The following is a 27,623-nucleotide window of genomic DNA, read 5'->3' on the forward strand; positions in this document are numbered from 1 at the left end:
CATGGAATCGCCGATCATCAGATCTACGACCGATCCTGGTTCCGTCCGAAAGCAGGACGTTTTGCCATCCGTCCATTTGGTGCTGCAATCACCAATTTAATCTATCGCGTTTATGTTGTCTGGTCAATTCGGGGACCTTTAGTGGCCTTCGACTAAATAATTTTCTAGCTCGAAGTCGTTTTCTAATTGTTTCCACGGATACGCGCATCTCTGTCGCTTGTGGGAACTGCCTTTGAAGCTCTGGAATTGCTGCCGTTGGATTTCTTCCAGCAATTTGCACTGAAAATCGGTCTTGTCGATCTGTAGTGACGTTTTGGCGACTTCTTCTTGGCCTGTTTTGCAAGGTTCTAAATTCTAAGTACCTCGAATAAGTTTTTGAAAGCACCCTTTGCGACAGCTTTTTGGGGCGTACCCACCTCCACCAAGGCAGTTACTCTTCCTCTCTGTACGTCATATAATCCCACAAAAGGCATTTTAAGGCAAAAAATTCAAGTGAGGAAACCTGAGACGTGACTTCTAAATTGGTAAAGTCTATACTGCCGATGTACCAACATTAATATGTTATTGAACTGAACGTTGTTTATCAATAAATACGACATTTTTTATCTGAATGCAAAAACAAATCAGTAAAAACACCTTTCAGTAAAATACTGGGTGATTCCATATAAGTTTGATTGAGCGTAAGTGACTCACTGTCATGTACAGGTAGCTTCAAGAAGAGAGACGAACTTTGATGAGGAATCAGTAAAGGAGGCATTTCAACAGACGAAAAGGTGACGTTGGACACTGAATATTTAAATATTGCAGTCATTGTTTATAAATTTGTGGCCGTGTGTTACAGGGTATGTCGTTTCTCGTTTATTAAAAATGAGGGCTGGAACGACTTAAGTCGCCAATTGCATTTTGTCGCAAATTGCGCTCTCCAATATCCAGAGAATTATTCGTAAATTTGCAAATATTGAAATAGACTTGAATTAAACACGCATATTCGCACTAATTTAACTGGATCCTAAACCCATACCATCTCCAAGTTCCCCATGTCCAAACCCAAATTTGTAGCAACACCCTTTGTTTTGCTGACATGCGTATTTCTTCCAACGAAGCATCTCTCAGTTAAATTTAATATTTCCAAATTTGCGGGTTCGGCTTCTGGAACTTTATATTAAACATAACTGATATAAGGAAAAATCTGTGCCTACATATTAAGCAAATTTTACAAATTTCCGTCTCATATTTGCCCAGAAGGTATATTAGACAGACCCCGAAAAGGGCACACAATCTCATATTTCACCCTGCGTATATCTGGAGATTTAACGCGTTAATAAACTGGAATAAAAACGGTGCCAGCATCCAGACCGTATTGCCAACAAAGGAGTAATTTATCAAAATAGGAAAACTCGGTTGGAACATAACACCTGTTTTTTGTACGAAACTGGATATATGGGCGCAGTTGTCGATAAATGGTAGATTATTTAAAGCTGGAAAATCGTCGAAATCCCCAGTAGGAATGAAAATTTAGAATTTTGGAATTTAAGCTACCGGCATATGTATATTAGGAGGAATATTTCCTTCTTTAAAAAAAAATATATAAAAAAAAAACACAAATTTAAGCCAGACTTCTTTATTCAACCACGATTGGAAATAGAATGCCTCTTGCGAGGAATCAGAGTCATTTTCCTGTCTCGGTTTTTCTTCAAAAAAACCCACTATACCATCCACATTCTTCCCACGCTTACATCCATTAGTCATTCCTTTTCACACCCCATATAATGAAACAGACCCTCTTTATCTTTTAAGGCAACGATCTACTTTAACTAGTACAAGTTTAGTCCATCTCCAAGGGGACACTCGTAGGTGTCCGTGACATACCACATGTGCCCAAGGATGAGACGTAACACCACCCTTGTAAGATAGCAGATTTATTGCTCTTGCCTTAAATGAATTAATAACCAACCCCGTATCACTTTCTTTATGAAAGCTCACATGTGTATAGGTAAGCTGAGGATCCTTAAGGTCTATGCAACGAAAAAATTGATAACAGTAGTGAGCTAATGGAATTATTGAATAAACCACGAAGCATCAGAGGTCAATGGATTTCACATGTATTACCTCCCAGCAATAACATTTTGCAATTACGAGTTTTACTCTATTGCCGCATCGGTTAATAAGTTTGTTTCCTTAACAGCTATTTGTATGTCGAGTTATCAAAAGTGTCCCGCAAAATCCGACGTCATTCCGAGTGGAAAAATAGAAAAGCGACATGGAAAATTGTCCTTTTTTTTTTAAATAATTTTGGCAAATAGAGCGACAGTTGTCTGAATTAAAACCGATAACTAAATAAGTTTCGTTTCATAACCGATCACATGGTGAAAGATGGTACCTCCATTTCACAATTCAGTTAACGAATTTGTTACAGCCATTGGTTGGAACAGTAAAACGAGAGAGAGTCACGTATGAAACACGTGAGGAAATCGTATTTTCCGTAACTCGTGTCGTACGTATGTACGTTTCTAAATGGAACTGGGGTGTCTGGAGCGGAATCTCCCTTCGCTCTTACCGTAGACATCCGCTCTTTAAACAAAACTCAGCACTTCCTGCCTAAGTAGCTCATAACATGTTCGTAAAGTGGGGCTTTTTCAATTTCAAAACCAACTTCTAGCCAAACATACACTCGACCCTCTACATGATATGCAGGGTGAGAAAAAAACACCGAAAATTAATATTTTTTAGCAAAATTTTCCGCAAACATTTATAGTACTCAGAATAATAATTGATCACATTTTCACTGGAAAAATCGTATCCTGTACAATCTAAATTCAATCTGACCTCAGTAATGGGTTGCTCCTCCATTTAACCTTCTGCGGTCTAGGCGTGCTTCTGATGAATTGAAGTGTGGTATATCATCCCAAGCAACTTACAGCCCATCACACAGCTGTTCTAAGTTCATTGGAAAGCATTCCCCCACCATTCTTCACCCTTCGTATCCTGGGACATATCTGGATATGTTCTAAGGACAAAAGGTCTGGCGAACGTGAGGGCTATGCGTGAACATTGATGTGGACCTCTTGCAGGAACCGTAATGTTGCCCCAGTAACATGAGAACGGGTGTTTTGTTGTTGAAATATGATATTCTTTAACCTTCGAACGTACGGTATAGCGAACTGATCCAAAACTTCATGGACGTACCTGTGAGGATGCAACTTGGAGAAATGCTAGAGGAGTTCCATCACCTAAGCTGATTTCAATCCAAACCGTTAATCCTCTGGTAGGGGCTGTTTCGCATTTCATGGCTAAGTCCAAAAGCCGCCTACCCCCTCTTCGACGCATGACACTTCTACCACCATCATGGGGCCACGGGCAAAATCTGGACTCGTCAGAATACAAGATAATATACGATTCTCTGTTCCAATTCGCCCGTGCATGACACCGTTCCAATCTAAGGGTACGATGACGGTTGGTTAGAGGGAGTATTAATCTCGGGCGATATGAAATTAGCCCTTAGGGAGGAATACGGGGGGATATACGAAATGCATTGTGACTCTATGACCCATCTCTATTCAAAAAAAATCCCATCCGAATGTACTATTTTCATCCTTAAGGACGAGGAGTCTCAATCTCCTTTCTCCTCGCTCTGTCGTCTTTGTAGGTAGCGCAGAGCCCTTTCTACGATATTGTTTACCTTTTTTTGGGCCAGTTTCTCTAGCGGAGAATTATTGTTGCAACAATTTCTTTGCATTCGTCCACCGATTTTGCGAAAACCAATTCCGGCTTCATGCAGCCCTATTACGCGGCCCCTTTCAAGACCACTCGGTCGGTGATAATTCGGCCGTCTTCGAACTCTGAGCATTTTAGCGCCTTAGCTTACAACTGTTTATGTTTTAATAACAAATCGACTGCAACAATCGAGAATAAAGTTAAACCATGTTTTAAAAGAGAATTACAAAACGACCGTTGGAGAAATTCCAACATAAAGGTCGCTCTCGCGCAGTGCCCTAACATCTGGGCAATAGAAATCAGAGCCCAAACCTCGTCATACCGTTAGGTGCCAAACCATGGGTACCGCGCCAAGTGCCATTCATCTGGTTTACTTCTCTCCTGATTCACGAAGTGCAAATCATAAGATAAAGGGCCTCACCAAATCAGGATGGAATGTCTCGTATCGACCAAGAGCGCAAGTGGTCCAAGAACCAAAGGGTGTTGGCGATGGGGCAACGGCGTGAAAGCATCAGGGTGGTGGCTTTCCCACGAGATCGTGGGGAAAAACCAGACTGCATTTTTCGGGAAAGCGCACCGCCCCTCTTGGAGCAGAACCGGAACCGTTTCTCATCTCGTCGCGTTAACAGCAACTCCTCAGCTCTGCCGACTTCACAGTTAGAATAATCAACTTTACTAACTCCTAACGCGTCTCGTCGCAATGGAAATCTGTACAAGGGCATTACAGTTGATAGTTCAATCGCCAATCGGACCCTGTATTTCAACTAGTCTGCGAGTAAATTCAGTGCAATTCGCGTAACGGAGTTTCTGTACCCTCTCGAACCTTTGGACCCCCATTTTCTCGTGGTGGTAGCCCCTCTGGTCCTTCGACTCAAGCGACAAACCCCGCCGGCGTATTCGGATTTCCCTGCGAGTGCCTAGCGAGGCAGTCACTGCTGTTAGGCAGGAACTGAGCAAGCTCCCGGCCTAAACAACGATACATCTACATATTTATGTTTTTGTGGTGTTCTCCTTTTGTCGTAGCTAATTTGCTTAAACAATTCATACTTTAGTAGGTTATGCGTTGTTCTTTTGTCACATAGCATATGTTTAGAATTTTAAACCGTTCCCTTTTTGAAATCCCATTTTCCAAGTTTCCAACCCTGGATTTATGAAAGGATAACACGCTTTGTTATTAATTCGAATGACCAAGGATCGTGTGGGGGACTAGTCCCTGGACAATGCATAATGCCGTACTTCTATGTTGAAAGTACTAATTAGGTTTATTCGGGCCAGCAAATGGGGCTGATTTATTGTCCAGTCTTCAGATTTCCTGTTGAATAAATTGTCATCCCGCATGCAGAGTGCAGAGTTTATGTGCTGCTTTAGTTATATGGTTCCCCTGCCAATTTGTATCGGACTGTGATATTTATTATTTTATTTAAATAAGTTTAGGTTTTTCTACGCTTCATCCGTCATGAATCATGTCGGACCATTGGCAGTTTCGCCCTTAAACTCTTTTGAAAAAGTACATAATGCAAGTGCATTCTGCAAACTTCAATGAGTTCGCCTCCCATTGTCGCAAATACCTTTAATCGCTGTATCTGATTACGATCAATTTAGTACACTAAAGTAAGTTGACTCCATGTTGAATCTGATTCTTTTCAGTCACGTTCACGCAGCTGAAACACACTCCAGCTTGATAGCGACATTCAAATGTACGAGGCTCATCGATAACTACTTATTGAACATCTGTAATTAATCTAATGTTACTGCATTTGCGTTTTCGATAGTTAATAAAAACGAGGAAAAACAATCGATTTTGTTCATGAAACGGCGAGAGACGGAAGACTTTTTAATAATGTTAAGTGTTATCCAGGTCATAAAGGAAGTTTTACTATTGGAGTATTCCTTCAACCCCATTCGAAGAATAGCCTGCTAGTGATATTCGCTTAGTTAAAATGCACTTCATGCAGTTGCGAGCTACAGCAACTGTCCAGTCATCCGCATACATGGCATGTTCCATTCGACTGTTATTGGGTGGCAAGGGCTTTAATATATGTGGCCAGAGCTGGTTCAAGCCAAGATTAAATAATAAAGGAGTAAAGGAGATAGATAGCGCACTACTCCAGAGAGCGCCATAAGTAGACTGTTTAATGTATGATCGAACTTCACCAAACTTAACTTTGACTCATCTGCTATCGTCACAGGAACGTGGCAAATACTCACAGAGCTCCTCAAGTCGAGTGCCTCCAACTTCTCTTGCAGAAAAAAAGACACTTACGGGCTCTGGTGTCATAACGAAAACACACGTGAGTAAAACTGAATGAATGAATAAATCGGTGTCCTGGTAGTGGAGGAGTTGAATCTAAAACTACGTTATCCTGGGCTAATCGTCAGGTTAAACTTTTTGAGGGACCTCGTTCCTTCTCCTGTAGCTGATGAGTTTTTCCAAACGGTTTCAAAATCGCGAACACACCCGTAATGCCGATACGTCCTTCATTGCTAGCACAACGTCCGTCTTGGATATCGCTATGATTGCTCTTAATTTTACAATACTTCTTACGACAAAACACCTTTCTTCCTTTCGGTACTGTAGAGTTGGGAGGGCCCCAGTGGTGTACTTATGAGTTGGAGCCTCACGGGATTAAGTTATTCTCAGCTTAAATTGAGTAATCGACGCAGTTTTTGCCCTATTCCGGAGCGGCCGGAGAGCTTTCTAGGTCGGAGAGTTTCCCAGAGAGCTTTCCTATCTAGACGACAAAAATGAATTTTCTTATTTTATATTCTATAGAGTGCTTGTAAAAAGTAGTGCAACACGTTTGTAACTTTCATAAACCCGAAGTTTTGGGAAAACGCTAAAACCCGTATGATTTTATTTAAAAAGGGCATTTGATGCATTATTTTCTATGTTTGAATTTCTCCTCCCTATGCAGCTGCCACTACTAATTTTTTATTTTCAAACGAGAGGGTACCCATTGTGGTGTCTCCAATGAAAGGTAATTGAATAGGGGATACAACGATATACTCAAACCTCACATTGAATCTGTAATTTCCTTAAAAATGAGACTATTAGATACATAACAAAATAATTCACTGTTACATCTACACTATTAAAAAATTGAAATGCCCACAATAAATGCTCAAATTAGGCTCCAGTAACTATTTGGGAATGACTCAGTCGTTCCTCGAACTCTTTTATGCAACCATTCACTGTTCTGTTATTAATTATAATTCTGTTATTAATTATAATTCTGTTTGAGTTGCAAGACGTAAATCATCTAAATTTTTTAGTCCATTTTTGTATGCGGAACCTTTCAACTGACCCCACGAAAAAAATCACGGAGGGCAAGATATGGAGATCGTGACGGCCATTCTACCGCGCTTCTTGTACCGATCTGTTTTTTAAGGATTATCTAAATGCTCTCTCACAGCCATAGTACGTTGTGGAGGTGCACCATTGTGCTGGAACCAAATATGATTAGCTACTAGTTAGCCATTTCCTCCAGGAATATCTGCAGCGATTTTACAGGTCTTACGCTCCTCGATTTTGGGGGGAGAGGGAGGTCACTTAAAAGGTTCCGTCATTGAAAATAGACCTCAAAATTTAGATGATTTGCGTCTCGCAACTCAAATAGAATTAGAATTGATGACCGAAGCACCACTGGATAATTGCATGAGCGAGTTCGAGGAACGACTGAATCGTCGTCAAATTGGTTCTGGGGCCCAGTTTGAGCGTTTATTGTAAGAATTTCATTTTTTTTTTTAATGCAATAATATGGTACCTTACTTTATTTTGTATCGAATAATTTCATTTTTAAACGAAACTGTGGATCCAATTGCAGTCCTGAGCATACCGTCGTGTTCCCTATTGAATTACCCTTCATTCCATGTACCACAACGAATGCCTTTCCAATTGAGAATGAAAAGCTGCAAGAGGTAGTTAGGCAGGGGCGAAAAATTTGGAAACGAAAATAACGCATTACGTGCCTTCTTCGAAATAAAATTATGAACATTTTGCAACACTTTTGGCGAACGCTGTATATGGACATAATCATTGCACCTTCCTATGCAGTTCTAATGGCAAATAATAAAAAGGAAACAAAGCGCTTAAATATTCAATTCGCCCCCATATTCCCGATTGTACCACCTGGAAGAATAAAGTCCCAGTTTACTCAATATTCCAATTTTCGACAAGGCAAATGCGCCTTTCTATGTATCCAAGGAATTTATGATAAAACGTGACCCTCTACTATTTCTCATTGAATTTTGATACATTGAATTCGCAGAAAGGCATAACTGGAGAATATCTCCATGACACGTTCCAGGTTTTAAAATTTTTAAAATAAGCGTGTTCGAGGATAAAATCCCCCCAGAAATAATATAAACCTGTACAGGAAGACGCCGCGGAGGAATTGAAATTGGGTCTAAGATTTTTGCCATACTCGGTCACAAATGTGAATTTTTGAAACTTTGTTCATTGCAATGTGCAACTTAAGGTCGTAACCCAGTTCTTGAAGCCTTTAGTTTGTGCAATTTAATTAAAACTTTTTGCTGCATAAAGGACAGTTAGATTTCCATGTAAGACGTTAGGAATGCTAAATTCCGGTCGGAATTAGTATTGACATGCCAAAGAAATTGTTTTCACCCAAAAATGTCCCTTTCAAACCGGAAAACGTCGCAAATTTTCTTTTGTTGAGAAGTAATCTCGCAATATTCCCAAAATAAACCTGATGCGAAGTGAGTTCCATAATGACTTTCTAGACGCTATAACGGATAGAGTGATTACTATATTACTGGAAAATGTAGCTGTGTCTGGCCAGTTGAAAAATTGCAATGCCTTTTTCCGGAGAAACGAAAAACGACTATTTTCGCTCACAATGCCTACTCATCAACATGAGAAATGGCTCCTGGACACGCTATAAAAATAATTTGCTGCGTTCCTTTAGATGTACGTAAAAGCAGTATTTTTATGTATGTATAGGCCCAAATTAAAAAGGGGCGGACTTCAAAGGAAGGAATTAAAAAATTAACACTTTAATCCGCCGTTGATTTTATCCCGAACTCTTCAGGCAGGTAACGTATATCAGGCCTACCGGAGAGTTCTGGCCGTTTGCGAAGAAGAAGGAAATTACGCAGTTTTTGATCCGCCTAACACCACTTCCTGTACGATATAACTTCCATTATTCTTACTTATATTACTGCTTGCCAGCGCGATGGCAATTTGTAAATCACATTTTCGCAGAACGCCCTGTCTTCGGAGACGCAAAAAACCCAATAAGTGCTGTTTTGACATCATCTTCACTTTTGAACTTTTTCCCGCCAAAAAATTTCGCAAAGAGAGGAACAAGCGAAAATCAGATGGTACAAGGTCTGGGGAGTGCGGTGGATGCGAGCGAATTTCCCAGCCTGGCTCTGCGACTTTCTGGCGAGCCGCCAAAGCTGCATGTGCACTGGCGGTGCAGTATGATTTGCTTCCTGTTGAACATCTCCATCGTCCATCTTTTCCCGCAGTGCTTTCTTTAACTCGTCCGTTTGCCGACGGTATTTCTCCGAATCGAGCTTTTCGTCGGGATTCGAAAGCCCGCTTGGATGTCCCACCAAACACACAGCATTCTCTTTTCAAGGCTCAATCCAGGTTTAGGAGTGGAGGGACTAAGTTGTCCGGGATTACGGTGGGTTCTTTTCCTTGCGATGTTTTCACACGTGATCCGCTTTCCATCACCAGTTATCACACGGTCCAAGAAAGGTTCACTTTTGTTCCGAGCAAGCAGAGATGTGCGTACGACGTCATGCAATCTTTTTCACTTAACTCATGAGGCACCCATCTGGAACATTAATAGGCCAATCCCAGCCTGCGAATATGGTCCGAAATGGTTCGTTGAGCTCCTCCGCGATCTCCGAGGTTGTCAGAAAAGGATCTTGGCGCGTCGTGGTCTTTGCGATCAGTCAGAGATGGCCGCCCAGAGCGTGCCTAATCACTGAGATCGAAATCACGAATCTTTCCAGCCATCTCCAACGCGTTCCATCTGAAGCAGCATCTCCTCCAAAAACTTTCGCTAAATTTCGACGTGCTGCGGTAGCCTACGGCCGTCAGCTAACCTGAACTAACCTGAACTCTATTAGTGCCCACGTTTTCACGATCGCGTCTAGCTCAATGACGACATGAGATGTCTCTACTGTAGTTAATTTCGAAGGAAGCACGCGTGCGCGTGCAGTCATAAAGAAACACGGCCATGTATGGCTCGAAGGAGTATGCGCACACGTGTTTAAACTTGAAACGAAATTGGCGGACGGAACTTTCCGGGGGACCTAATATTTCTACGATACAGTCGAAGGGCCCAGCGTTCAAAATATTATTTGGAATGAGATAAGGGCCGTTTATCGAATTTGGATATTTCCAAAATCGGACAGTTATCGATGAAAAGTCGTCCACACACTGTGAAATTTGACCCCGCTTTCGGAACTATCCAGTTTGTAATTAATTTTCCAGGTGGCAAAATGCCGGCTTTGGCACGGGATAAATTAAACATTCAAGTGGGCAATGAGGCAGCTCTGCTCCACACCCTTTCGTGATATTCCTCTGACAAGGATTCGAAAATTCAAATAGCCCAAAACGTCGCAAAATAATATTAAAGCACATCTACATTTATAGCTTGAAATTTAGAGTTTTAGCGATTTTGCTGGGCTAAAAGAGGCCTGGAGAAATTGAGAGGCTGAATATCTTTCTAGGTTAATTCGTATCGTTTGATTTATTCGTCCAGACGACGTAAACAAGAGAAAGGAATTAAAAACATAATCGGACGTGACTAGCACTTTCATTCCTTAGATTAAAAATAACGGTCGTGAGGGTCTGAATGCTAAAGAACGAGGACTATGTCATTGTGAGTGAGGTCTTAGTTTCCTAGCTTCTCTTGATACGAGGCGGCAGTTTGCTCGCTGGAGGCATTCATTTTCTATATTACTCTATTACACATATTCTACATTAAATTCAGCAGACGCAAATAGTTGGGCTGCTAAATATATTCTTCTTTTCCTTAAATAAAGTTTTATTCCTGAATTAAACGAGACAGGCCTGTAGAGCTAGTTCCGTTGGCGCCGACCTCGAACATTTCCCTCCTAAATTGAATCTAGTTATTATATCCATAAAGTTCTATTTCACTTGAGGTCGACTAAGCTTCTGTTCCTTCCCTCCCTCGGCAGGTAATATTCGTAATGTAGATTTAATTGTTGTACAGGGTGTTAATTAAGTGTATGTACTTATGGCGGGGGACGAATTTTCAACTGGTTTTATAGCGAAAAGCTTCCGCGAATGCAGGCCCGCAATGTTTTCGTTTAAGGACTAGAGGGGGTGGAAATTTCATTTTTAATTCGGTTTTCGAAATTGATTTAATAACAATTATCAAAATTAATTTAACGTTGCAGTAGTTGCTGAGAACGGCCACCTCCAAGTTCTGTTATTCTCACTCAACACTGATAGGTGAACTCTCCCGAACACACCCGGTATATTTTTAATTTCCGCACGAAAGTGGATTGTTCTACTTGTCGGGTCTTCTTCATGTTCCACCGGAGTTTTGCGCAAGAAGTCGGAGGTATAATCTTAAATTAATTTTGATAATTTCAATAATTGTTATCAACCCAATTTTACCCGAGTCGTGTTAGTGGCAAACCCGTTTATCTCCAAAACGGTTACTGATACGAACACTTTCCAATAGTACCTTTTTCCAATAGGAGTAAATGCACAATAAGCTTGTTAATGCGAGAGCGGCATACAGTGTAGCGCAAAAAAGTTAGGGACAATTAAAATATCATGGAACCCTGTACATGATGCCCTCTATCAGCGATCAAAAAATTAAGGGAATATTTGGATTTTGGGTCCTAAAAAAACCCTTTCAAAAAAATGTCAGCATCTTCCAGTTCTTAAAGAAAGACGTTGCGAACATTCACAGGAACCTTTTGTGATGAAATCAGTTAAAGATTCGTGCCTTGAAATACGTACGTGCACTTAATTAACATCCTGTATGAATAGTTTCCATTACTGATATCATTTCCTTTTATTATCTTTTTCCATAGACAGATGACCTGATGAGATGATAGTATGACTCTGGGAGAATCCCTAATTGATGTTCTTCAAATTTGAGCATCTTCTTTGCGCACAGACAATTTTGCCTTTAATTCTTACTTTAAAGCATCATGAGCTTATTCACCTACATGTGTCATTTATACGACATTAAAAATTCCTCTTTATGTACCTACTTAATCTTTAGAACTCCCTGAACGATGCCTTTTCAAGTTTTTGTAGCAAATTTCTTGTTGTGGATAAAATTGTTTGACTTAATGGTCTTTTTAAGCGTGGAAAGTTTGTTTCATTTGGATTTGTTCAGCTTATCCATTTTGATTAGTCATTGGATTTATCGCTGTGTCTATTACGTCCCACGCTATTTAATGCGGGCTCTCGGGCAAAATGTTACCAACGTTCTGTCCATTCTTGTAGACACCCCAGCTTGAATAAATCTCTATTTCGGACTAATTATAAACTATGATTCGTTATCTAGTGTCTTTTTAGACACACAAATTGTTACTCCTTTTGTCGCACTCTCATATCAAGACCTAGGTGAAGCTAGGACACCAACTTCGGCGTGGTCCTTTGGCCTAACAAGGGAACCATCTTCTTCGGTAATTTACTTCAACGTTACCTTTTGAATCTGCTTCCTGCGTTTCCAAAAAAGTGATGATTGAAATGATTCCTTATATACATATAATACATGTATGTAAATATATATAACTCATTTTTATTCCCAAAGGCACGATGGACCATTTGGTCTTTCCACCCCTGTTTTACAATTATTCTATTTTGCCAACATATTTCACTAAAACGAGAAAAATTATCGATAACACAGCAATACAAAGATCAAAAGGAAGATTCAAAAATACAAAGAAGAGCTCTGCTGCCAATAGCATTTTAGAAAGGGTTTGGACGGAAGACGGAATTTTGCTTGTTTGAACTGTCCTTCCAGTCAAAGCGGGTTCACTATCGTCCATTTGTGAGAGTTGTCTTTCCATTAGGCCTGCAGCTGTAGTGGTCTTTCAGTTATCCTTGTCATGTGCTTGCGTTCATACAGTAGTTGGTTCGATGGGTTGTGTAGTGGGTTTCCAGGATGTCTGATCTTGGTGATCAGTCTAAGTGCAATCCGTTCTGTTGTCTGTGCGCATCGTTTGGTTTTATCTGTTGCATGGGCTCTCAACTCGTGACCGTAATCCAGCAATGGTCTGCATGTGGCTTTGTACATTTTGGTGGCATTCCCTGTACCGATTCCCTTGTCTTTGCAGTATATGTAACTGTTAAAAGCAAAAAAACTAGAACATAAAAGGAACCAGCAGTGGCTTAGCTTTTGGCCTCTATGGCAGTGGTCGAAATTCGAGGATCACTGTTGGGACCTCGGAGACCATTCAAGGCATAATTTCCGTTAAATTGTGGGAGATTTGCGCAATTTGTTTTTTAATCGCTAAAATACTGCTTTAAGATTAAATAATCCATAATTATCCTGTAATGGTATTTTCAATTGCACCGTACGTACACCGTTATTTTCACTCAATGTCACATATACTGTACGTCTCTGGATTTTATTGAATCAATTAACAAATGATATCTGCATAAAGAAGAAATTTTAAGGCTTAAAAATCCTCTCACTTTAACTAACATTTTAACTTGCACGACGGCTCCATACGATGTTGTTACAGCTAATTTTAAAATGCTTTGTCAAGACTATTTTATTTTAATAACATCGTTAAAACTTCGATCAACCTCCGTTATGACCTAAAGAGCCCACACTTATCCTTGGTTTAAAGTCTATCACAAAACCTCACATAGGAAGTGGCAATCTGGACAAAAGCTAAAGGTCAATCATCTTAAAACCAAATATAGGCTTTAAGGGCACGTACTTGGGATTGTCATAAAACATTGTAGATTGTCCCACAATATTAGTTAAACGTGAAAAAATGCCTTTTTAGACTAATTTATTGCTTTTTTTTAACATGGCTTCATCGTTCACTTGTTCTCACCTTTCATTGAGAGATTTGCAAAAAAACTATTCTCATATTTGAGTACCAGACTAGGTATGAACAATGAGTTCTCGTACGTTTCTAGGAACAAATCATAACAACCCGCAGTTTTTTAGATATACAGGGTGTTTCCTAACTGCGTGTAAAAAATTTAAAGGCGTAATCCTCGACTGATTTTGAGTCAAAAATGTCTGATAAACATATGTCCGCAAATGCCTTGTTTCCAAGATACAGGGTGTTGACTGAAAGATGCAATAAAGTTGCATCAAATGCAACTTTTCCAAATAAATGGATAGGCAGAGGTGTCCCAGAGCCTAATCAGTCGTGGCCAGCAAGGTCCCCGGATTGCAATCCTCTGGATTTCTACTTTTGGGGTGATCTGCAGAGACTTGTCTATGCTGTCCCAATAAACACTCTAGATCATCTTCAGGAACGTACAATTACCGGATGTGAAACGATACGCAACACACCAGGAGTTTTCGAGAGAGTGAGACAATCGTTAACAAGAAGGATGGAAGCGTGCGTTATGAGTAATGGTGGTCATTTTCAGCAATTCTTATGATTAATCATCATCAAAACATTCCCCCAAAAAATTGTCTTTTCTAAAATTCAAACACCCAAATTGAGTCATTTTGGAAATAAAATCTCTTTTTCTTGTCACATTTCAACACCCTGTATCTTGGAAACAAGGCATTTGCGGACATATGTTTATTAGACATTTTTGACTCAAAATCAGTTGAGGATTAAATTTTTTACACGTGGTTAGGAAACACCCTGTATATTATAAATAAAGTCTAAAGAACCGACGTGCACTACATATTATCTGTTACAATACATTAAATGAGAACTAATTCATTGATCAATTATTGTTGTAAAAACTCTAAAAAATACTTCTTTAAATGGATAGCTGTTAACGATATCTGGAAGGAAGGTAAAAAAGTCCAGTTACAGTGGATTGGCGGTGAGGACATTTTGATGTTTTTAAGAATGAAAAAAAAAATTTTAAACATACAAATTTCAAAAATGAAAAATAAATATGGCGCGAGTTGCATGATTTTATCGCAGGCCGTTAACAGCTTACAACTCATCAAAATTATAAACGTGTAAAATGTCGGGCACTATTCAAAAACCCTTGGGGACAGGTTGTGGAATATTCTACATAGAAGCTTCTACTGTACAAATAATGTATGCAAGTTCAGTAATTTTAGCGGTAGAATCCAAGACAAAAAACTGGTTAGTTCAGGTTAGGACAATTTCTAGGAGTTTCCGAGGTAAACCCGGTGGCAACTAGGGAAATTTGAAAAAAAGGATGATCATTATAGAAAACCTGAAACACGCTGAAATGTCAGACCCACGAAATATCTGCTTGGACTTAGGTCGTTTATGGTAAACAGCAAATGATTTGATCAATGCCCTACGTTTAGTTTAAACGTAGGGCGTTGATCAGATCATTTGCTCTCGACGTACTGGCGAGGCTTTTTAGTGAACACTCTTTATCTCCGAATGTGTTTGCCTCGCATGATGGATATTTTCCATTATTTCTTGATGCCTATAAAAAATTCCTTTCTTTCACTTGTGCGGGCCATAGTTTTTTAATCAATATTATAACTAGGATTCACATTATTGGCGAAGGTTAAAAAGTGATTAAAATCCCCTCTTTAAAGCACGAGAGCGGGTACCTTAAAATAGATAAAAGATTTTTGTCTTTGCTGAAACATCGGAGCAAAGCCTGGGCAAACAGGGGTGTAAAACCCCGTAATTTGTCTCAGAAAGGAAGTCTATTATTTATAAGCTACCCCCTTTTTATTCCCTGTTCCTATTTCGTTTTAAAGTAGAGCCTGTGGTTTAATATAAATTGGAAATGACGTACTCTTTCGGTATTTTTAACCATAAAAGGTTAAAGTGGAGTCAAGGATTAAGGGAGTCTTTCACATTAAAGGTACGTGTCTACCAGCATTTTTCTTTATCTTAAGTGTTTATTAGGACAAAATACAGGGTGCTTCAGAACCTTGTGCGTTCTATAGGGTGTCCTATTTTGGACGTAATCGGGGGTTCTCGATATTTCCCGAATAGATGGAGAAAAACCGCGGGCAGAAAACAGGGATAATTTCTTTATTGCGGACACGAAACTCGGGAGGCAAATATGAAAAATTTTCCACTTTTTGCTCACTCTCTTCTTGAAAATTTCAAAAAAACAAGTCACAGCACAACGATCCTTCGGCTATTGAAAGCGGCATGAAATTTTCTATTAAATGAAACCCACATGAAAAAATTTGTTCAAAGGGAAAATGGGTTTGTTTCGTGTAGGAATTGGGTAGTTGTAACGAAACGGACTCGTAAAAGGCAAATTCTGTATTATGAAAGTTTCATATAAATGGAAAGTCAAACAAAAGAATCGTTTATCCATCAAAATAAGCATAGAAGCTGCTATCAAACGAGATTCCGAGCAGTTGGATCTATCAGCAGCAACGCAATTTGCAATACTGCAGGTGAAAGGTTAAGTTTTCCATTATACAATATGTCTCGTGTTAGCAGGCCAATCCGCTAACCGGAAATTCCTCATGCGGAAATACTTAGACTTTCCTTGTGACTCTTTACACATTACACAGGGTGTTGAAGTCAGTAAAATAATACTCTTATTAATAATTTGGGTGTTTCTTAATAAGTTTTAATAAAATTTTGCAGTGGTCTACAGTTTGACCAGACGCACATTGCCTGTGAGTTGGGTAAAAAAATTTGGAGAAGGGATGTGGAAAATGGGGGGTGGTGCACATGATTTCCCCCAACTTTTTTTACGCACGTCAATACCGCGTTTGTTTAGTTATTCAAATTAGTTGTTTTTTTTTATTTGGATTTCTTCATTCTTGTAAACATTTTGATTTACAGCTTGCTTTAAAATGCATTTCGGCTTGTTACCCCCGTTACCACGTGGCTTCCATTTTTTCATTTAATAAACCACACCAGGGAAACGGAATTTTCCCTATTGTTCATAACAATTCGGGTATTAGCACGAGAGCGATGGCTTTCCAAATGGAAAATCAAGGCGTTGATAAGTGAAATGGATGTTTTAGAAATACATTCTTGATATAAATTTTTAAAAATGGAAGTCACGTATTGGATCGCAATAACCTTAAATATCTTCTAAAGTAAGCTGTAACTCAAAATTTTACAGGAACGAAGAACTCCGGATATAGAAACAATTAATTAGAATAACTAGACAAGTGCACCATTGGTGTGGGCAAAAACAATTGAGGGAAAAACGTGTACGCGACGCCCCTTTTTTCTCCATTGGTTTTCCAAATTTTTTTACCTAAATCACAGGAAACATGCTCCTAATCGAACTATAAATCACTGCAAAATGTCATTGAAATATGTTACGAAACGTCCAAGTTATTAACAAAAGTATTTTTTTACTAACTTTGACTCCCTATGTAATGAGTATAAACCGCTAAAGAAAAAAGTATAAATAAGGAACGTCTAATTATTTTCGTATAAAGAATCTCCATTTGGTGGAATGACATTGGCATGACCAAATCCTCATTCAACAAAAGCTTGTCTCATACAGCACATTCCACAATGAATAAAACAAAATAAACTACAGATTAATTTTAAACAACCATTAAGATTGAATCTTCTTTAGCTCTCTCCAAATGTTCATGACCACGCAACATTTTATCCGAAATACTCTCCATTTTTCCATTAAAAAAACAAAAACAATTTCAGGCTGTTTTCTAAATCTAAGGCTTAGTGCCTTATTTATTCATAACCCACTTTTCCATTATTATTGCAATCTCTGTTGATGTCTGTCTCCTTTTCAGGTGATTCCGGCACTCTCACCGTCTTCTCCGGGGGTACCGCCTCTCCAGGAGGGCGAGTACTCCAACGTCAATGGGTCACGTTAACGGCCGGAATGTGGCCTCCTTCAGAAGCCAGCTCCACTCAGCCCTTGGCGCCCCCCTCTGGCCGATTACCTGTTTTAGCTGCCGTATTCTGTGGGGCCGCCTTGGTGGTCGCCCTCTTGGGGGCCTGCCTGCTCTATTGGTGCTGTGTAATGCCTCGCAAGGATAACAAACATTATTGTAAGTACCTCGATAGAACGCACCGCCATTAGTATAAAAGACATCAACGTGCTAATTCGTAAGTTAAGAAGTGCATAGTTCGCCTTTTGTACTTAGGTATCATTGCGTAGACCAAACCACATTGATCTTTGTTATACTTAGTAGGTTAATGAGACAACATTAATGTTTTAACCTATGATAAAATTAACAATTAAATTAACAAAAAAACAGTCCAGGCTGGTCCTGTCCTAGATTACGATAGGGCAGATAGAATTTTTATACTTCACATCCGCCCGCAAAACAATCAACAGACCCTGAATTTTCTCTCCCGCTTGTACTTTTATTTTTCCAGTCGGTAAAAGTTTATTAAAGTTTCCGAAGTTTCACTTTGCCACGTCACGAGAGCAATAGCAGCAACTGTAAATTCACTTTACATTCAAATTGTTAAGAAATTTAAATTTGTAATTAACGAAGCAAACAGAAACATCACCATTGGCTGCTTAATAAGTAGTTATAAGAAAAGGAAGTAGAAACCGGAAATTCAATATTGTTGTGTCGAGAGCAAAATTGATACTTCTCTTGCAAGATCATGCACGGTCATGAGGGTCTCCATGGAATGGCGACCAGATGGTTTTATAAACACTATACCCATTTGCAACATGCATAGTGACAGGTCAATTTGACCTAGTTCGCCGGGAATGTTCTATTCCACTCAATCAATAATCTGGTCCGGATTTGATGGAGTTGACCGTTTAAGTAAAAAAAAAATTCAACTTCAAGTTTGCCCATCCACATAGTTCCATGTGTCACAAATATATCTCTGAATCGAACAGCAAAAAAGTCGCAACTGCATTAAATAGAAGAGACGCGGATCCAAAGCTATACCTTATAGATGATTCTATTACACGTGACGGTTAGATATTGTGAGTCGGAGCCATCTCTATGCCATCAGTGGTATTACATACTTCAACAGTGCACTGCGGGCGGTCGATATAACTGCATTTAGTATAATTTTAGTGCCCGTATTTATAAACTGCCCTGTAAGCTATGGCGTTTTTGCGATATATTAGTATGGACGAAATGCGACTTGATTGTGAATTACTTCGAAATATTCAATTATGCATTTGCACATATCACAATATTGGACATTTGTTAAGCGTGGGGTCGTTTAAATGAAATTTGTCTGTAATTTGTTCAATTAAAAAAATACCTATTTATAATCTCTTTAAGTTGCCAATCTTGTGCCATCAGATCAACAGTTCGACAAAACTCGCCCAGAATCGAAAACGAAATTGAACTTTCAGCTCATTTAATACTCATAACTCAAACTAAGCAAGACCGTTAGTACATACCAATATGTCCATATTATTTTAGGAAAATGATAAATGTTTCCCGTGCCTCTAGTTTCATAACAAGTACCCGAGTCACCTGTTCTTTGCCAGTTTGCAAAATTTCTAAAATCCATATTCCTTCGTAATTTTTTTAATATTGAAATACGAGAGCTAACTTTAGTGAGTTTAAGTAAATGGAAATTGTGTCCCCAAAGAGCAAATATTGACCTAAAGCGATATAATTCGGTGAATTAGAGAATTAATTGAGTTTCAACTTTACGTGGGTGGTGCATGAAGTCGGCATTCAAGTAGAGGAAATGCGCGAATTTCCTCTAGCTGAGAGGGCTCTACTTATTAGAGCCTGTTGAGAGCGATTGCCAATTTATAGGTGAATTTTAAGCTATATAAATTCCGACGAGTCGTTAAGGTGTGGGCGATGTTACTGTACATTCTTCTATGCAGGGTGTTGCAATTCCATGGGGCAGACATTAAGTCGAAAATCTCTTTTACATATATATTAAAGAGTTGCGTATCACGGACCCGTCGAACTTTGGAAATCGTTCTTAAATCGTTCATATTTACACTGCTTATTCAACAAAACAGCATTTACAGGTTTAAGGAAAGTCGATCCCAACATGTCCAACTCTTCGACTCAAGTCCCCGGACATCAACAACCTGCGTATCCGATCAGCCAAGCAGCGGTATTTGCCGAACAAAAAAGGTAACTGAATTCACAAATTCGAAATTAACTGGTCATCGTAGATTCTTAAATCTTTTAAGGTGTGGTTGGGGATATAGCAATCGAGTCATAGCCGGAGGTGGGCCACTTCAGCCCAATCCTTGGTATACCGGGAGAGTGATCGGCGGTCCGCAATGCACGCAATGTCCAGGGGTGTGTCCGGTGCCCAGGAGCAGCAGCAGCCCCGGATCACATGTATATTTTCCTCTTACTCGAATATCCGAAATATTCATTAGATTTATATTTAAAGACGCATCATCATGGAAGCACAACTACTTCTTCAATACGAAGACAACGACCCGTTAGTCAACCGATTCCTTCTAGTGTTCACATAAACGGGGACATAGTCCCCAATGAGCCTCTGCCAGAGATATCCGAATTCAGTCCCAACAGCCCTCAGTACGCGTCTAGCAGCAGTATGTAGCCGGAGTAAGTTTACATTGTAAGTTTACATTATATTTTAGTTCTAGATGAGGTTTGCGGCAAAGATGAGGGGAGTCAAACATCTGATGAACCCGCTCTGAAGACGCGCAGCTTACCAGCATGGGTGAGGTCGAAACCTCGGCCTTTATCTACTGAAGATGATCTGAATGACCTTTACGCCAAGGTCAGTTTAACATCGTTATTACAGTCATATGTTCCAGATAACTTGGTTTTTCCTCCCAGGTTAATTTCAGTAAGAAACGAAAAAATCGAATGCGAAACGACGAGGCAGCTATAATAGCTTTGAGTAAGTCGAGAAGCCAGTTCTTGCATAAAGATACTGACTCGTTGGTTGACAACGAGGCCGTCATTGTTTATGATGAACGAACCGCTTTATAGGATAATTCCTAAGTTTTTTATATGTTAGTGTCGTTGATAAAAACCCCTAAGTGATATCTTCGAATAAATAATAATCATTAACGCAATAAGAAAACTTCTTACGTTTTAAAAAATCCCTTTGTAACTGATGATGAGTATTTATTTTCTTGATACTTATTGTTGAGAAATCTTCAAATTTTAATGGTAATTAAGGTAATAACGATAATATCAGAAATACTTGACTAATGGCTTACCTTAATATCTGATTATAGCCGTTACTGAGTCAACTAATACTTCCATATCAACATTTACTTATCGATTCTAACTGTATATAAAATTTTTAAGACTAAAGAAAATCAGACAAATAATGCGGAATTTAATTACATCTATTTTTCTGTGATAAAATTACTTAAGTAGGTATAGGTTTTAGAAATTGTGTATTAAACTGTCATTTATGCAGGGGATTCAGAAATGAGTGAGAAACTATTAGAATTCGATAAATAAAATTCAAATAGCTTCTGGTCATGCAAACAACATGCAACTAGAAATTATTTCTAAAGACCTCTGTAAACCTCTTATTAACTTTATACAGTTCTATTTATAAAGGAATCATTATTCTTAAGTGTAAACATGAAAATATGCTGGTATAGGTGCAATATTTAATATTTATTTCTGTTCCGACGTATGCCGGTACCGTACAACTACATAGTGTACTGCATATAGAGGGTGATCCAACGAAATAGTGGTTCGGTTTTAGATTTAAAAAATTATTCTCGAACTCGATAATTTTATATTTCTATGCAGGTGTCTCTCATTCTCTTTACAATCTCTACCTGCAGGAAGATAGAACGGGTCCCAGCGCGGTTCCAGTTGAAAGGGGTTACGAAAATTGAAAGTATACATACACAGTGGTTAATTCCAATTTAGCCGAGTAGAAATTGGATCCTGACTAGAAAGTTTTTCACTTTGTCCTAATAACAATAATAATGATAATAATTCTGTTCATTAGCAGCACTCAATACAACCGGCGCCACTTAATGGCACGTGTGGATGGACAAGTGTTTTAGTGGACGCCACTTGTGTGTGTTCGTTGCGCACGACAGTGGTTCGAAATAGCTCGTCTAGACACATTAGTTCGAAATCAATGGATTTAAATGAGAAATGTTTCGGGACCCGCTGTAAAAAGTCTCTAACTGAAATCCATTAAGTGTGAACTGATTTGTCCAGAATTGCCAATGCAGTCCTAACGAGTAACTAGTCCCAGCTTCAAGACGTGTCAGCCCATTCAAGCCCTTTTTAGTCCAATGCAGGAACACACGCGAATCGCACTAAAGCCCCCTAAAGTCCCACGCCCACGGAAAATTTCTTTCTTCGACCTCAACTCTCAAATTTGCGTATTTTTTTCATGAAAGTACGGTCACAAATATACATTTGGATTTTCATTCATTAAATCTTCATTAATTAATGAGGATGTCCTCAAATTTAAGGATAGATTCGGGAAATAAAAACGTTAATATTATATTATCACATTTTTTCAAGCAACAGATGCCCATACTAACGCATTAAGGCGAATGTAACGCTTTACATCAGTCGCTCAAGCATCCATGCCAAGAGTCTTTTAGCGAGCATGTTTCTACAAATGACTTTAATGTTTGAGATGAAGCCCTGATTCATAAGCTGCAAATAAGATTTCATCTTTATTTAGAGAAATTTAGAGGTATTTGGAGGAAGAAAAATTACTTTCACCCTTTTGAAAAACATTTCAAGGGATGAAATAACATAATCTAGAAATAAAAGTGCATATCTAGTTTCTTGTCTCGCTTTGATGTCCAAGTAAAGCAACAAAAAAATAACGGCAAGCTAAAATCAAGTTGTTAGAATATCCAAAGTCATTCAAGCCTTTTTATGGGACACCCAAAATATGAATAATTTTTCAACAATATACAGATATAATCAGAACGTGATTCAGTTACATACCTGGAAATCTCTAACAGTGCTAGTTATGTCAAAAAATATTCTTTTTGAATTGGCAAAATAATGGTTATCAAAAGAATCACTTCTATACCTATGGAGTGAAAAATTTGGTGTCAAAGTACCGAATAAGACTCAGCAATAGTGCTGGAAACTGATAGCACTAATAAAGTCTAAAATCGCCCGAAGGGTTCCCTAAAACCAGAGTGCGAAATAAATTCTACTGCTAAAACGTAATTATTTTTTCATTTTGAGAAATAAAATAGTAGTATCAGTTTTCGTAATCGAATTTGGTGATAAGGCTAATTTGTTCCGTTATACATTAAGTTCGCCCCTTTTTAAAATAATTAATTGCATAATTAAGCCCGACCCTCGTATACTTCGACAGCCATAAGAAATACAATCCTGTCGTTATATCAACGAGTTTTTTATGTGTAAACAGGGCTGTAGGAGGGTTTGGCTTAAAGGGTCGATTTTTCAACCCCTTGGTACCTTTCCCAGCAAGATAATTTTCATAGAACAAACTAGAGTTGAATGCTCGAAACGAGTTTAATTTCGGAGCTGTACAATCTGCTTTGAGCAGTAAAAACAATTGTTACTGTAGTTCGACCATACACGGGGCGCATATTGAAGAAATTCAAATATTTTTTCTCTAATTTCTCATTCTTAGCACATAATTACTAATAATTATATACTAAGTTCATTTAGAAATGTTATTTTGTGTAAGTCGTGTCACTGTGAGATATCCCTTCGCTTGCCCGGCAGAACTTACATTCAGACTTACCTTCAAATTGTTTTACGGCGGGTCAGATTAATAATAACAAAAAGAATTATTGTGAAAATTATAATAATTTTAGTTGATTATACGGTGTTGCGTTAATGATAAATGGGCTGTATACATACAGCGTAGTAGTTTAGTTCACCCTACGATTGGAATAATTCGAGAGAAAATGAATCTATCTTCTCAGTAGGAAATATTCTGATAGAATATAAAGGCATACTAGGAAACTATACATCGTCAAATTCATGCTATATTATTACATTTCTTGTGTTGCCAAGTAAGGCTGCTTGATCTCCTATCAAAGTTATTTTAGATATGAAACTCATATAAAATACCCAAAATTTCCTCATGTATATTTTATGGCCCTTCTTGTATCGCATTTCAAATATTTATTAACATAAAAAAGAAATTGTTCCTATATAGATTTTGAGAGACTTCATTGGATAGTCACGATATTTCTTACACGTTTTCCCAGTTCAATATGAAAATTCAAGTTTAAGTCCTTGTAAAAGGGCACGTGTATTTTATATTCTCATCAGATAGCCCTCTTTAAGCTGAATCCAATGATAATGTCCGTCTCTTATTGAATTCGGAAAATTTAATTCAAGATTCTCTGTGAACGACCTTGAACATTTTGAAGGACGCGTCGCGTTTACAAAAACAATAATACCGTTTCTAAGAACCGGTTATATCCGGAATTCCCGAACTGATGGCACATTCCAAGCATTCCACAGTCAAGTGATTTCGCGGCAATTAAAGGGGATATCTTACTTCATGAAGAGATAGCCGGGAAAGGGAGTAGGCAGGTCGACCTTCACTAGTAAAACAGAGTACAAAAACTTCGCGGCGAAAGCTAGACCAGGACAGCAACATATGTAATACAGAATTGGTTCTCGAAGCCGAATTAATTAAATCGTGTATCTATCCTTGTCTGCGCGGCCCAAGTCGTACGAGACAGAGAGAGACGGATTTTTTCCAGATATTTTTTCATTTGTTTCATTATAACCTCAAAAATATTTGTCTCGACTTTACCAAGATTGTTTTTGTTATGTTATTTTGAACGAAACGCAATTAAAAAGGTGGAAATTATGTTTTAACGCAATAACTGCCGGCAAAATTGACGATCTTGGGATACTGCGGATATGCTGCTTATGGGATGTTTAAGGTGTTTTTACCAAAGCGTGAGACGGACCGACATTGTGCTTTTAAGATCGGCAAAGTCTCTTGAAGTATATCTGCGTCCTACGTTAAAGTAGGAGTTTTATGCTAGCCCTCCAATTAGGAACCACTTTCTAGAACTTTCTGGTTTTTTAGTGTTTATGGTACGAATTTTATAATATAATATGTATGTATGTATAATAATTATGTGCCTATAATCGTCTAATAAATATTTGAGAGCATTTTTACTGATCTCAGGCAAATTGGGAGCTTCGCTAAGCTTAGCCTCCAATAAATCTTTCGTATTGTTCGTGATAGGTACTGAATACACTGTTGTTATTTTTCTTTTTCAATGGTGCTTTTTATTGCATAAAAATGCTATACATACAGCCAGTCAAAGTGAAACTCGTACACTAAGTTTATTTGGTATTACTCACAATGTAAGCAGACACTGACAACGAACATATGGTCACAATGAAATTGTATATTGAATAGAGTTAGAGAAATCTATGTATATATTGAAAAGTCCCACACACACGCCTGATACAAAATGAAAATCAATTTCCCACCTGAAAATGAAACTCGTACACAATTCATAATCAAATTGCAACTCTAAAACATGTTCAATTTTAATTTTCTACTTAATTGAAAGTCCTTTGTACTTAATTACGTCTTTTAGACGGTTGGGTATGGATTATACCAATGTGTCACAATATTCTGTTGGTATCTTTGCCCGTTCTTTCCTTAAAACAGTTTTTAGTTGTTCCCTATTAGAGATTTCACGCATTCGTGTTGCAATTTTTAACTTGTTCCATAAATTCTCAATTACGTTAAGATCTATACTCCGGAGGTGTTTCTATTACTTTAGAACAATTATAAAGTAGCCATTATCTAGGTTTTACTGCATTGTGCTATGAGCCATTGTTCTGGTAATATTTAAATGATCTTTTAATTCCCAATTTTTGCGCACTTTGCTTTAAATTTAGCTTTAAAATATCCAAATGCATATTTTGATCCATGGTACTTTCAATGAAATAAAGATTTCCAGGACCTTTTGCAGACATGCACCTCCAGATCATAACAGAACCTCTGTCTTTCACTATCGGCTTTAAATTTTTTCCTTTTAATGCCTCACTGGGTTTTCTCTAAACTAGTTGTTCTCCAACTGAGCCGAAAATGTTGAATTTGCCCTCATCTGCAAAAATTACGTCTTTTCAGAAGTTAAAATCCTTTTCTTGGTATTTTTCCGCAAATTTTAAGCGTTTGACTTTACTAGTCTTACTGATCCATGGTTTCTTTCGGTGCCTGTGGTTTGGCCCCTTTGCCGACCCATTGCAAACAACAATTAAATTTAGATAAATGAAGATAACAGTATGTGAGCAACACAAAACTTTAACACCAAATTCTTTTAAATATGCATTTAGTACTAAAAGTCTTGGATGTACGAGTTTCATGTTGATATCAAGAATTGATTTTTTCAAAATATTTAACAAAAAATTCAACATTTTTGATATTCTTGTTTATCTACCAGGTGCATTTAATAAGAAGATTAAACAGTCAGTTATTTTGTTTTAATTCTTTAACATAACGAAAAATCAATGAAAATAATTCATGTATATAAGTTTAAGTGTAACTGACTATATATGTATGTACATTTTGTGTTTTGGCTACTTGTTGCATGCTGACAGGATGTTCGACATTCAGAGGAGAATATAATAACAACATATATTGTCAACAAAATAGTTCAAAGCTGCATGATAATATCATAAGTTTAATTTCAAATCAATGTTGTAAAAATCAAGAAAATCAAATTATGGTCTCAAAATATCATAATAAACCACTTTAGGAATTTACCGTTTCGAAAAGTGATAAGATCATAAATAAGCACCAAATTTGAGGTTCAAGCTCTATTTGATATAAGCATTGTTTTACTTCAGAAGAGTTAAGTAATTTGTATATTGAGAGTTTTAGTATAGCTGGTTACTCATCAAAAAACAAAAGACAGCAAGGCCTCAATTAACTACTATTAAGTCACAACTGAACTTATGATAATACTAAAATCTAAATATCTAAAAGCCTTAACGCTTTTTGAAGGAAAGGCGAATATCCTGTTGGTCTATTCCGATCTTGTTCCCACAAACCTTCCGGCTATTCGCTTGTATTCCCCTGGATTTATTGTTTAAATTATATCTAGATAAAATCGTATCAATTGTGCACTTATGCATTATACGCACCTGTGTGTTTTGTTTAAATAAACTTGTATTTGTGTACTTATAGTGTAGTAAATTCAACAGTGATGGAGGATATACAAAAAAAAATCTGTACTTACTGCATTCTTTTTTTATAGTAGTAAGCGTAAAGTAGCAGGTTGATGATAATACACACTTTCTGCTAATTTTATAGGAAAATCGACATTACCAACCTTCGAACAGAACCGTTTGTGCTTTTTATTTACTATACTTGCGAATTTTAATAAATAGATCGGTAGATTATGAAATTTCGAAATAGATTTAGGGTAGATGAATTGTAGAGCATAGAAAGATAAGTACTTAGCTCACCATATCATCAGTCCTTTCAAATAGATATGTTTGTGATAGTTTTTTAACAAAGAAGTAATTGTTAAATTAAGGGTCATTTTATCATCAGTATTATTGATATTAAAGGTAATAACTTTACAAATTTTTTAGTGCACAATCATGATTATTTAGAGGCTCAACACGTATATTTCAACAAATTCTTCTTAAAGATAGACTATATTTTAATATTCCGTTTGTGGTGTTTCGGTCAATAAGTCTTATGAATATTTCGGATGGAAATGACTCAAATGGAGGGGTGCGTCATGCATATATACATCTTAAGTAACCCGCTATATTTACGTATATAGTTTAAATTGACTTATGCACACATTGTGTTCTATTTTCGTTGATTTTAAAGTAATTAATGTTAAGAAGATTTTGAATAAAATTTGTCTTTAATTAGACTGATCATTTAAGTTTATCGACCGCCTAAATAATTGGTCTAGTTCCCGC

General features: G+C 37.9%; 1 protein-coding gene across 9 annotated transcripts in view; it reads left to right on the forward strand.

Annotated features, from left to right (window-relative positions):
• Window positions 1-27,574, forward strand: part of LOC136347005 (uncharacterized) — a 39,997-nt gene extending 12,423 nt beyond the window's left edge. For all 9 annotated transcript variants that reach the window (XM_066296624.1, XM_066296616.1, XM_066296621.1 and 6 more), the window contains 6 exons: window positions 17,574-17,834; window positions 19,757-19,865; window positions 19,925-20,078; window positions 20,134-20,299; window positions 20,348-20,490; window positions 20,550-27,574. In XM_066296624.1, coding sequence (XP_066152721.1) covers window positions 17,666-17,834; window positions 19,757-19,865; window positions 19,925-20,078; window positions 20,134-20,299; window positions 20,348-20,490; window positions 20,550-20,705 — 897 coding nt within the window. In that variant the 5' untranslated portion in view covers window positions 17,574-17,665 and the 3' untranslated portion in view covers window positions 20,706-27,574. The remainder of the gene's footprint in view (window positions 1-17,573; window positions 17,835-19,756; window positions 19,866-19,924; window positions 20,079-20,133; window positions 20,300-20,347; window positions 20,491-20,549) is intronic.
• The last annotated feature ends 49 nt before the right edge of the window (window positions 27,575-27,623 follow it).

Source organism: Euwallacea fornicatus, chromosome 25, assembly GCF_040115645.1.
Source record: "Euwallacea fornicatus isolate EFF26 chromosome 25, ASM4011564v1, whole genome shotgun sequence".
Taxonomy (NCBI): domain Eukaryota; kingdom Metazoa; phylum Arthropoda; class Insecta; order Coleoptera; family Curculionidae; genus Euwallacea; species Euwallacea fornicatus.